Source organism: Gigantopelta aegis, chromosome 10 (genome assembly GCF_016097555.1).
Source record: "Gigantopelta aegis isolate Gae_Host chromosome 10, Gae_host_genome, whole genome shotgun sequence".
Classification (NCBI taxonomy): Eukaryota; Metazoa; Mollusca; class Gastropoda; order Neomphalida; family Peltospiridae; genus Gigantopelta; species Gigantopelta aegis.
In genome coordinates this window covers 34,318,779-34,332,896 of record NC_054708.1, presented here as the reverse complement: position 1 = coordinate 34,332,896, position 14,118 = coordinate 34,318,779, and the positions used below count along the sequence as shown (strand labels likewise).

Below are 14,118 nucleotides of genomic sequence, written 5' to 3'. Positions count from 1 at the left end.
AAGTCGTCTGCAGACAAAACTAGCTTTATCAAAATACAACATGAATGTACTACATACTGTGTATATTTTTATACATCTGAAAATCTGATTAATAATCTTGTACTTGTATAAATCTTTTAAAGTTGTCTGCAGACAAAACTAGCTTTATCAAAACACAACATGAATGTACTACATACTGTGTATATTTTTATACATCTGAAAATCTGATTAATAATCTTGTACTTGTATAAATCTTTTAAAGTGGTCTGAACTACAAAACTAGCTTTATCAAAATACAACATGAATGTACTACATACTGTGTATATTTTTATACATCTGAAAATCGGATTAATAATCTTGTACTTGTATAAATCTTTTAAAGTCGTCTGCAGACAAAACTAGCTTTATCAAAATACAACATGAATGTACTACATACTGTGTATATTTTTATACATCTGACAAATCTGATTAATATCTGATTAATAATCTTGTACTTGTATAAATCTTTTAAAGTCGTCTGCAGACAAAACTAGCTTTATTATGAATGTACTACATACATACATTTCTGATTAATAATCTTGTAATAAATAAGTTGTTGACAAAACTGTAAATACTGTATATTTTTTATACATCTGAAAATCTGATTAATAATCTTGTACTTGTATAAATCTTTTAAAGTGGTCTGCTACAAAACTAGCTTTATCAAAATACAACATGAATGTACTACATACTGTGTATATTTTTATACATCTGAAAATCGGATTAATAATCTTGTACTTGTATAAATCTTTTAAAGTCGTCTGTAGCTTTATTACATGAATGTACTAAACTGTGTATATTTTTATACATCTGGATAATAATACTTGTATAAGTCTTTTAAAGTGTCTGCAGACAAAAACTTTACAATACAACAACTTTTCTTTTCTTGTAAATAAACTATGTCCCAAAACTAGCTTTAAAAACAAACATGAATGTACTGTGTATATTTTTATACATCTGAAAATCTGATTAATAATCTTGTACTTGTATAAACTTTTAAAGTGGTCTGTACAAAACTGTATCAAAATTCAACATGAAAACATACTGTGTATATTTTTTACATCTGAAAAGATTAATAATCACATAAACAGAACTTTTCAAATACAACATGAATGTACTTATTGGTATATTTTTTACATCTGAAAATCTAATACTTACTTGCATAAATTTCTTGTATAAATACAAAAATACACCGAAAATCTGAATAATCTTGTACTTGTATAAATCTTTTAAAGTCGTCTGCACAAAACTAGGGTTCAACATACTGTGTATATTTTTATACATCTGTGTAATCTATGCTTTTACTAGCATGTGTGTTGGTGCTGTACTTGTATAAATCAGTCTACTCAGCTTTTTAAAATGAATGTACTACATACTGTGTATATACATCTGAAAATCTATTAATAATCTTGTACTTGTATAAATCTTTTAAAGTCGTCTGCAGACAAAACTAGCATCAAAATACAACATGAATGTACTACATATTGTGTATATTTTTATTCTTCTGATTAAAATCCTTGTATAAATTTTTAAAGTTGTCTGTAACTTTTATAAACCATGAAGCACATTGATTAATTGAAAATCATCATCTATTGGATGTCAACATTACGAAATTCTGACAAGCACTCTTTAGAAGATATTCCACTATATTTTTTCATCAGCAGCTTGAGATACCAATATATGCACTTTCACACAGACAAGACAGAACATACTCTGGCCTTTAATATACCAGTCTGATGAGGCACTGATTGGGAGGATGGAAAACCCCCAGAGGGTCAGCACTGAGGAGGAGTCAATCCTACAACCTAAGCTGCCCAGGTCTGGTGCTGCCATACATTATCAAAAGTTTTTAAAGTCTGGGACATAAATTTCAAGACTCTAAGCAGTCTAAGACACTATTCTTCAATAGCACTGTAATTTTATAAACGCCATAACAAACTGGTATTGTGTGACAAGTGACGTCATATTTTTATCAGATTGAGTCTGGACTCGAGACTCTAAACAGAGTCTCAAGACACTAAATTCTTATAAATAGCTGGACTCTAACAGAGTCTAAGACACTAATTCAATAGCAACGCCATACAAACTGTATGTGTCTGACGTCATTAGAGATTGAGTCTGGACTCGAGACTCTAACAGAGTCTAAGACACTAATTCAATAGCAACGCCATACAAACTGTATGTGTGTGACGTCATTAGAGATTGAGTCTGGACTCTAAAGGTTTTATTAGCACGAGCCCAGAAGCAATGCCGATAAAATGTGGATTCACTTACCTTCACCAGTGAGATAGAAGCTGAGTTCGTCGCCGACGTCCGGACTGCGACACACGTCCTTGTTAACCACCCAGTATTCCTGCCGGTCCAGCAGCAGGTCGGAATCGTCGGGCAAATCGAACGGCGACAGGGCGCTGGGATTGCACGCGGTCAGACCGAATGCCAGGCCACCAGTGTAGGATCGGTCGACTCCGAGAATCTGTATGACCACCTTCTCACCACAGCGTAAAGGTCTCGATGTAAACACGTATGCATTGCAGTACTCGTCCGTTAGTCGCAATGCGACCGTGTTGTCTCCAGACATTCGAATGTTTCGACCACACTTTTCGTGAAACGTCATCGGCACGAAGTTGACGTCGGCATGAAAACGGATAGGAGGCAGTGCTGCTGCGTCGTTCACTGAGTAGGAAGTAAACAAGAAGTGTTCCTGTTCCAGTGACACAGACGACCGTGATAGTCTTGTTGGAGATGATATCAAGTTGTTCTGAGGTAACAGAGGAACTGAAAAAATTCAAGTTAAAGTTTGTCTTATTTAACGACACCACTAGAGCACACTGATTTATTAATTATTGGCTAAGGGATGTCAAACATTTGGTAATTTTTATATATAGTCTTAGAGGAAACCCGCTACATTTTTCCATTAGTAGCAAGGGATCTTTTACATGCACCATCCCACACAGGATAGCACATACCACAGCCTTTGATATACTAGTCACAGGGTTCATACACTTAAAGGAAGTCAAAATTCCAGGGTTTTTCAAGCACTTTCCAGGTCAACTTTACCAAAATTCCAGGACCTTACCGAGTTTCCACAGGTCGTTAAACACGCAAGTGCCAACCATCTTTGTGGGTTTACAATACACATGTATATTCATTAACTTGACACGCTCCCTGAACTTGCTAAATACCCAGCGGCAAAAAGTGACAAACTTTCTTTTCCAATATGGCGACGCCGTCGCTTGGATCTCGTGGCCGTGTGATCCTCGCATCGCAAGATAAAAAACAACAACAAACATTCATACGTCAACTGAGCCGGTAAACATCGATTGGCCGGACGATTGGCATTTGATTGTGCCGCGGAAATGAAACAAATAATTTAATTACATGTTAAATAAAGTAAATAAAGCCTCCGTTTTAGGCGTTTATATTTTATTTGACATCAAATTATCATTTTCAAGGGTTTTCCAGACCGCAAGATGATTTTCAAGGGTATTCAAGCACTGGAATACATTAGTTTATTTTTAAGGGTTTTAAAGGGTTTTCCAGGCGCGTACGAACCCTGTAGTCATTGTGCACTGGTTGGAATGAGTAATAGGCCAATGCATCCACAGACGGGGATTGATCCTAGACTGACTGTGCATCAAGCAACCACTTTACCACTGGGCAACGTCCCACCCCAGGACAGTGCATTTATCAAGTTATGGCACTAGCAGGGCAGAAAAACAAGGGTCCAGTGAGGACAATCAAACCTGTGACCTATAGCACCTCAGACGAGCATTCTACGACTGAGCTACATCCCACCTCCATAGTAAAATTATTATTATTATAAGACAACTTAGTAATATGAAGAGAAGATATGTTACACGTGATAATTTAATATATAGAGATTATTATATGAGCTTGTGTGTCGTACTGATTTTAAGAAACGAGTTTCAGGATTTTTGTATTGCCCGAGCGAGCGAGGGTAGTACATGAATCCTGACACGAGTTTTGTAAAATCAGTACAACTCACATGCGAGTGTAATAATTTCTTTATTATCCATATTATTGTTGTTGTTTTCTTTATGAACAACAAGACCCAACTCAAAATTTTCAGCCACAACTAGAAGGAGACGACGAAATGACGTCATATTTCAAATGCACAATCTGAGCTAGGACTGGAGAAGCTACGTCATGTTATGACGTCGCTCCCCAAAATTACGTCATTACACTTGTTATTACACGTGTGCTTCGTATGATTATTATTAACTCGGTTATGTTGAACCATATGGATAATAAAACGTTAAACAGACCTCACTATTTAAGGGGAGCTATCAATCTGGCTCCCCATCACTCCCCTTAGACTAGTTCAAGGAGAGTAATTATTAGCTTCCCTTAACATGAAAATCATAAGCAATGTCTTATATGGCCTTCCATAATCTAATTTAGGGGAGCAAAATGTAATCACTCCCCTCAATTTAATTTTTTTTTTTTTTTATGGCAGGTAAACAATACATTAAATCTTACCTTACAGTGATAGAAATAAGCCAAATTTTTCATTTGTCCACCGGACAAGTACATCGAGAAATCTACTTATCCAGCAATATTTTCACTTGTCCAAATGAATATTTAGTTTTATTCAAGTACAAGGACCGTTTTTTTGATTGCTCAAAATTAAACTGCATTGAACATTTTCACTTGTCCACGGGACAATCATTGAGGTACATTTTGCTTGTCTGAGCAGATTTTCACTTGCCAGGACAAACGGATATGTTGCTTATTTTGAACACTGCCGTAAAAGTTAAATCAAATAACACAGATGTGCAAATACTTGTAATTATGCAACATGTCCACTTGTATTAAAAGGAACATACAAGATCCGTGTTAGACTGAAACCCTCCCCAGCTGTGATCCGGCTGACCTGTTTTCTGTCAACACTGAACTGCACCTGTGTTCACCTGGGCTGGCAGAGACATACCGGCCCGGCATGTTCAAACTGACAATACACAATTCATGCTAGTCCCACCCAACGTGTTGTTATGCCTCATGTGATTTTCATTTTTAACAAACCTTTATTGTGTATGCTGACCTACTTGTATTAAGTGGAACGTGTGTGTACAGGTGCGTATATATATATATATATATATATGTGTCATGTGTATTTATATCACATTACTCATTTTGTTATATACTCATCACACCGAATTAACCAATTTAATACTGGGGTTTTTCTCCAATAAATAATAACAAATAATCTTTTCAACTGCATGTCGATTCATTTTAATCAATAATAGATCATACATATATGCCTGTGCCAAAACACTCCAAAATGTTATTACCATAAATTGAACAAAACAAACATAAAAGAAATATATAGCTTGCAGGCTTTCAGCTTTCACGGATACAATCATTTCCGATACTGTGTCGGTAAAATCATAGAATCGAAATTTCATTTCCCAATATTATTATATCGAGTACAACTATTCAACAAAAATTATATATATATAATTATTTTAAAAACCCAGTTTCCAATGGGTTCCCATAATCACAAGGCATGGAACCGAAAAAGTATTTCCCATGAAATTTTAAATCCTATGGCATGAGTTTGTTGGTCATAAATTGTTAACTTTTTAGGAGGAGTATACATTTTGACAACTGTCATGTCTTTTGCAGTATAGGTATAGTAACAACAAGGTAAGGTCATTTAAGAAAAGTACATGAAATGATAATAGTAATTATGGAGACACCGCCCCATCCTCAAAACACCCCCTCCCATATGAACATACATGTATGTACTCACAGAAAAAGTTCCTTTGTATGCATTGCACAAGGTATATTCTTAACAATAATGAAGGGGAAAAAAAAAAGTTTTCAACAATATATTATTGCGATTCACTTTAAAGATTGCTATAAAAATGTTACCGGTAAATACTAATTGCTAATCAATATTCAAATGATTAACAACTCGTGATGATCAACTTTTGGAAACAAAATTTTCCCTAATAATTAAAACAATTTCAGTTATTCATTTGACTGATGCAACTTCATAAAACATTGTAAAGAGGTATACAGGAATAGGTATTGGTCTTGTTTACTAAACATGTCTGCTGTTTTATTTTTTAAAGTGATCAGATTTTGCGTCTATTTTTAAAAATTATTTTTTATGTTAAAATAAATCGACTGAAAATTCATTTATAATATAAGTTATATATTTGTATATCAGTCACAGATTAAAATTAATGAATGTACATTTGTTATTTGTATATATGTACAAAATACAGTAACAGTTATCAGTAATTTTATGATATCATTATTAAGGCATCCCACATTTGGAATAAAAGACTATGTAATGACTAATATTGATCGCGTGTGAGTCGTACTGATTTTATGAAACTTGTTTTGTAAAATCAGTACGACACACAAGCTCGTTTAATAATCACTCTCTCTATTTTTTTATCAACAACATTGAGGCCATTCTATATGCGAGTTCTACTCGCCTGAAGTACCTGGGTTGTAGAACTGAACTTTCCAAGCAGAACCCCACGACTGGTACATATCAAAGGCTGTGGTATGTGTGACGATGTTTGTAGTAATAATGACATTCAAGACAAGTTGATTCATCCTAATGTGTAGTTGAGTTCATCAATCTATAATTGTGTGCTTCAAATTATCTGAATAGTTATGTGCAGTAGACCGTGAAAAGTAGGTCACAGTGACCTAGTAATAGTATGCGACACACCGCCATCCCAAGTTGTTCCTACATGTGAGGTTTGATGGTCCTGTATGCAAGATATGGTCCGGACAAGAAAAAGTCAACAGACGGACGTACGGACAGACAACGCCATATCATAATATGACTCATAGATGGGCGTATAAAAAGTGGGCTAGTTTCATAATTATATTTCTATGTCACTACCCACTGAAATGTTTGAATAACTCCATTCCTGAAAGAGAAAGAAATCAGACTACAATAATGAACCAAACTGGACATAAAATTCGAAGAAAAAGAATATTGAATGATTGGTTCATTTTTGCAACCTGTCATTACATTTTTCAATTACTTCATAAATTAATGTTTGGTTTTCACTTGTCTTAGAATTTTGATGTGTGATTTTTCACTCGCCTTGGTTTCTCAAAAACTAAGATCTGTATTGGGTGAGACTGCCGATAGATGTACTACTTTGCAAGCATTGCTTGCATGAAGAATCAGTGTTCGAGATTAAAATTTTTGGCCAGTATCCCAGTTGGATACTAACATTTCAAAATCTGGTATCCCACCTGAGAATTTAGTATTATATGGTATCCCGGTGGGATACTGGGTTCTTGATGTCTGGTATCCAAAATTAAATTCTGGTATCCCCGGGATATCGGGATAGCGTTAATCTCGAACACTGAGAATGGCCCAATAGGCAATGAACACTAGCAACTAGCCACCAACAAACCAATCTGTGTTAAACATGTTACAAGATGTTTTTACACAGACAAACAGAACTTTCCAAATCCTCTACCTCAGTATAAGCAGCATAGGTTTATTAAATACATTATTATTAAATCATCTAAATTATATACAACATTATGTGCCATTATTGACTTAAAATCCATACATAACTGTGTATATGTTCTTATTTAAATACATGTATTCTCACTTATGTTTTAAAATGTGCCGTGTTCTTTGTATTATCCATATATAAAGAAATAAAGATTGACTGATTGATTGTGTTGGTGAGTCAACGATGAAGCCACTGATGGGTCACGACAGGCAGCATACTAGCTGGGAACTAATGCCCAGAAACTGATATTTCCAAACTGTAAACTTGTAATTACAACTTGTTTGCGTTTGGTTGCACTTGTAAGAAAATAAATTCCGGTCCCCTCAAAATAGTCAACAGCAATGTATTTTATTTACAAATTTAGCTATTTTCACTAATAATAAAACAAAGTATCTTTAAAAATCAACTGTTTATAAAATAATTCTACTACACCTCCAATTAAAATTTATAATATTTTGCTATTTTATTAACTTGAATGTTTGATTTTTTTTTATAAATTATGAATAACGTCATTTTCCCAACTGAAATGGCACAAAAAATATTAAAATTGTCTCACACTACTTTTGCACCAATTGTCTTCAATTAAACAATTAAGGTGCATGCTTTAATTTTTTAATCATCAAAATGGACTTCAGACAAATATTATATCACATTTTTCTTCAAAATTCAAAAGGTAAGATTGCTTGATTAGCTTTTTTTCCTTCCAAGTTTACAAATTGGAAATATGAGCTCCTGAACATTTCAGATGCTATTTTTACCTTGGAAGTTGTCGCATCTGGAAACAGCATAATAGTATAGAGTAGAAGTGACCACAATTCATCTATCACAGATGAAGCTTGTACTCATGGATGAATGACAAGTCACCATACTTTTACAATCTCGGTGATGGAAGAGAACAGTTCCAATTATAACAGTAATATATTTACCTTGGTATCCAGTTTGTTGGAACTCCACGGCAACAGTGTTTCCATAGATGTCAAGTAACGCCCACAGTGGTGAAGTCGTGATGACGCCGCTAAAAAAGATTCCCTTCTCTTCACCGTTCATGCCGTATATGACGTCTCCAGTCCGCGTCACATAGAAATGAAGATTGCACTGTGTGTTGGCATAGCGTTCGGAAAGGGCCTGTGGGAACAATGTAAGCTGATTTTGAACTGGTTGATAAAAAACCCATCTGCATGTTCAAAACAGGAATGACAATAATAAACAGTTGCCAATAAAATGTTTCCTAGATACAAAGTTACAAAGAATAAATTCTTCCCAAGCAGATGCTGATATTTTTATGACCTAATTTGAATATATGCATTTTGTCAATACTTAAACCAATAGAATTTCAAGTTTCTTAGCTATCGACATGTAATTAATGTTCATGCCCGTATGTAGAGGAAGGCTGATATTTTTATGACCTAATTTGAATATATGTATTTTGTCAATACTTAAACCAATAGAACTGCAAGTTTCTTAGCTATCGACATGGTAATGTTCATGCCCATATGTTGAGGAAAAGAAAGAAAGAAGTGTTTTATTTAACGACGCACTCAACACATTTTATTTACGGTTATATGGCGTCAGACATATGGTTAAGGACCACACAGATTTTGAGAGGAAACCCGCTGTCGCCATTACATGGGCTACTCTTCCGATTGGCAGCAAGGGATCTTTTATTTGCGCTCCCCACAGGCAGGATAGCACAAACCATGGCCTTTGTTGAACCAGTTATGGATCACTGGTCGGTGCAAGTGGTTTACACCTACCCATTGAGCCTTGCGGAGCACTCACTCAGGGTTTGGAGTCGGTATCTGGATTAAAAATCCCATGCCTCGACTGGGATCCGAACCCAGTACCTACCAGCCTGTAGACCGATGGCCTGCCACGACGCCACCGAGGCCGGTATATGTTGAGGAAGGCAGTATCAAAAAGTGTCCAGTTTTTTTATTTTCACTGCCCCACTAACATTGTATTTCTGTTACCAGAACACATTTTAGGTGTCGTTTGTCAATAATTTCAGTTTGGCTTGAGATAGAAATGTGTTTTAGAAAACACAGAAAAGGTCTACTTTTAACTGCAATTTGTAACAACATTGGTCAGTATGTAAATAAAACAGCACTATTCTACCACAGTGAAGAATGTTGTCTGCTCATGGAGTATGAAATTGAACTTCTTTTTTTTAATTATTACATGTATTTAATTATTGTTTTGTTGATCTGTCTCTATCCGGTACTTATATTTTGCAATTGTTTGCATATGGGATACAATATAACTTCAAACTCTATGAACAGACAACATTCTACACTATATGGGTCAGTATTCCTTTATTTATATCTTGACCAATATTTTTACAAATAGAGGTATTTCGCATTCCTATTACGCATGCGCACGAAGAGTAACGTCCCTTGACAAAATAGACTGAAACTAGTCTATTTACAAATTGGGGGGCGTGACAGACAGGTTGTTATGGGTGACTTGAGTAGCTTCGTAGGAGACTTTTAAACTTTGGCAACTAACATGTACATATTTCGAATTAGATGGTATAATGGCCGTAGAAAACGGTCTGCTGAAATTTACAGCGGAATGGTTCAAATTAAAGGGACATTCCTGAGTTTGCTGTATTGTAAGATGTTTCTGACTAATAAAATATTTCTACGATTAAATTTACATATTAAATATATTTTCTTGTTTAGAATACCAGTGTCTGTATATTCAATTTGTTTCTGATCGTCTTAATATTTGTAAGAAGCCCAGACTGGATTTTGTCTTCAAATAACTTTGTACATAAGAAAAAACTATATTTTAGGAAATAAGATGAAATTTAACATAGTACAAATATTAGAACGATCAGAAACACGTTTAATATACAGCCACTGATATTTTATGCAGAAAAATATATTTGATATGTAATTACAATCGTTAAAAAGTCTCTGTTAGTCGATAACATCTTAAAAATTGCAGCAAACTCGGGAATGTCCCTTTAAAAAGCAGTGCAACAACTTGGACAAAGTCTCTGCGACTCGTACCCGAGGGTTTTGATAACGCCAGATTAAAAGACTATCTCGTAAAAAGTATAAACAAAACAGTTGACAGATTCCATAGGTTATGGCATCGACAGGTTATGGCATCGATCGATATATATATTTGAGAGAGAGAGAGAGAGAGAGAGAGAGAGAGAGAGAGAGAGAGAGAGAGAGAGAGAGAGAGAGAGAGAGAGAGAGAGTATACACACACACACACACACATATATACACAGTCAAACCTGTCTTAAGCGGCCACACAAGGGAGTAGATAAACGTGGCCGATTAAGACAGGTGGCCGCTGAGTACAGGTTGCCACATATATAGTCTTTAAAACATTTGTTGTTGTTTCTTGTTTTACTGTCTGTACTGCTAATTAACGGATTTGTGCTTCATAGTTGACTATAAATCAACTTTTGACATGTTGTCTCCTTCAGAAATAATGCAAATAGAATATATTAAATTAACCGTTCTCCACAATTTTGTTTTCTTTTTCCATTTAATTATTTAATTCCGACTTCATGCGATGTATTGTTATAGTAAGTGAATCTACAAATGTCAAGCGTAGCCTGCCCAGAGGCAATTAGATGCATGTCAGATTCATACTTCCTTAATTGATACACAGTGGAGATGTCGGGACTGAATGGGTACTAGTATTCCTGAAGGTGTGAAGATCAGTTATTTGCTGCACCTTATCGCTGTTGTTAAAATATCCCTTTTATATAAGAGTAAAACTTTACTGTGGCCGCTTAATGCAGGTATTTTAGCGATTTGGGATCCGATTTAGGTGGCCGCTGGCCGCGTTAGACAGGTGACCGCTTATTACAGGTGCATTTACATTATAAATTGTTTGGGAGGAAAAAAGTGGCCGTTTAAGGCAGGTGACCGCTGAGTACAGGTGGCCGCTAGGACAGGTTTGACTGTATATATATATATATATATATATATATATATCAGAAGGTGTTTTGTTGCATTTTTCTTAGTGTCTATCTAAAGTTAAAAAAAGGAATTGATTTTATGCTGTTACATGTATATCCATAAAGTGGGAATTTAAAAAAAGGGGGATTTGAGAGGGATGGGGGGGGGGTTGAAGGTAGGTGCCGTTCTGTTTACCCATACACACATTTTTATACAGTGTCAACACGAACGCATTGGGTATTATACAAAATATATTTATTTTCTTTACTGTTAATGTGTTTTCCACCATATCTAAGTATATAAAATACTAGACGGACCTGTGTAGGAACGTCCTGTACACAGCCGTCATCACTATATATATATTCATATATCATTATTATTATTATTATTATTTAAGGAGTGTCTGTTATTTCTTTTACGTTCATCGGGGTATGAACAAAATAAATCATCCGTAAATTGTGTGAATCGGCGAAGCCGTTCTCACATAAGTTTGCGGATGATTTTTTTGTTCATACCTAGATGTACGTAAAAGTAATAACAGACAATACTTATAATTAAATTTGAAACACACTGAGTAATAATAACATTAAAAGTTCATATATATATATATATATATATATATATATATATATATATATATATATTCTGTTGAGTATTGTCCGAAATATACATATATTTTCTGTATATACAAAATATAGATTTATTTATTTTATTTACTGTTTACTACCATATCTAAGTAGAGAATACTAGACCGCCCTGTATAGGAACGTTCTGTACATAGCTGTCCTGACTACATATATTTTTTATATATTTACACACGCCACGTTATATATTTTATTGAGTATAATTCGAAATATACATATATTTTCTTTATATACAAAATATATATTTATTTTCTTTACTGTTAATGTGTTTTCCACCATATCTAAGTATACTAGACCGCCCTGTGTAGGAACGTCCTGTACAGAACCGGTAAGGTTTTGGTCCCTTATGCGTTCACTGGGTTCCCTCCTACAAAATGTACCGAACAAACCCTCGTACTTAGAGTAACATTAAAATCGTTTTCTACGTGAAACGATTACCCACAAACGTTTCCGATATCCATTGGCTGGATATCGATGGAAGAATAACGAATTTCCTGGACATATGCGATTGGAACAGTTAATAATTGAACAATGGTCGTGGCCTCCCATTGCTTTTGCCCCCCAATTTGCAGATAGGTCTATTTTGGCGAGATCTCGCGAAATCTCGCGGTTTGCGTCCTCGAGTAACTCCGCAATGGGCACATGCGCAGTGGAATGAGAAAGAGGTCTATTACACTAAAACATAAAACTGTTGTTGTTGTTTCCAAAGCATTTTCCTTTTCTTTTTACATCAAGCCAAACTGGAATCATTGCAAAAAAAAAGACCACCTTGGAATCCAGTTTGTTGGAACCGATATGTTTTCATGGACTAAGTATGACTCAAACTTTACACAAAATTTATTACAGATAATAATACTGATGGTAATTTCAATTCCACTAGTTACTAGAAGATAAAACAAAATTAGACAAGAGGACATACATGGCTATTCGTTTCCATGGTACTAGTAACATATATGAAACAATGAATTGCGTAATTCTGTCAGGTTTTTTGTCTTCATAATCATAAACTGAATGTTAACAACACTGATCTACTTACCTTGGCCCAGTTGCCAGGTTTGTTGGTGAGGTCAGGACATGCGTATCTAGGCAGGTCTTGACCTCGCAGAGATCCTGGATCAATGCTTGTAAAACCAAATCTAAGAACACCACTCCAATTGGTCGAGGTTTTCACAAACTTCACATACACGGTCTCGTTGATGGCTATTGGTCGACAACTAAAGCAGACTCCCTTGCAGAAACTGTCCCCTCGCTCAGCTCGTATCCGATTGTTGGAAATGGTGATGTTATCGCCGTGTACAGAATGAAAAAGAATCGGGCCATCTGGTCGCAGGGATAACAGATCATTATGAAGAGCTCCTCCTGAATAATGAGAGAAAAAAAAAATCTTTAAACCAGAAATGAAAATAACATTAGGTAATAAAATCCAGAAAACTTTATAAGGTGAAAGAGTGTGGTTATTATGACGTTTTATCATAGAACAAGGTAAGGATCAGGTTTCAGGTGGCACTCAAGTCTGGGATTCTGTAAAACAATTTTGTTTAACCATTTTGCTGATAATGGCCCTGAACATTTCTCCACATGGGTGTGTGGTGTGAAACAGCGACACTAATATTAATAGACTTACCAAAACATAATGTAGCCATCAACATACACCTATGAATATTCAACTATATTAATAAGAGAATCATTTTCAAAAAAGGGGGTGATGTAGCCCAGTGGTAAAGTGCTCACTTGATGCACAGTTGATTTGCGATCAATCCCTGGAAGTGGGCCCATTGGGCTATTTCTCGTTCCAGCCAATGTACCATGACTGGTATATCAAAGGCTGTGGTACATGTAGTATGTGCTATTCTGGCTATGGGATGGAGCATATAAAAGATCCCGCGCTACTAATAAACAATTTAACGGGTTTTCTTTCTAAGACTATATGTCTAAATTACCAGGAGTTTGGCATCCAATAACTGATAATTAATAGTCTCTAATGGTGCCATTAAACCAAACAAAAAC

At 35.2% G+C, this 14,118-nt stretch overlaps 1 protein-coding gene across 1 annotated transcript in view; it reads right to left on the bottom strand.

Annotated features, from left to right (window-relative positions):
• The window catches only part of LOC121384209 (protein neuralized-like), a 53,649-nt gene that overhangs the window by 19,884 nt on the left and 19,647 nt on the right, over positions 1-14,118 (bottom strand). The window contains exons 2-4 of the mRNA XM_041514484.1: positions 13,148-13,470; positions 8,468-8,666; positions 2,293-2,793 (exon numbers count right to left, since the gene is read on the bottom strand). Coding sequence (XP_041370418.1) covers positions 2,293-2,793; positions 8,468-8,666; positions 13,148-13,470 — 1,023 coding nt within the window. The remainder of the gene's footprint in view (positions 1-2,292; positions 2,794-8,467; positions 8,667-13,147; positions 13,471-14,118) is intronic.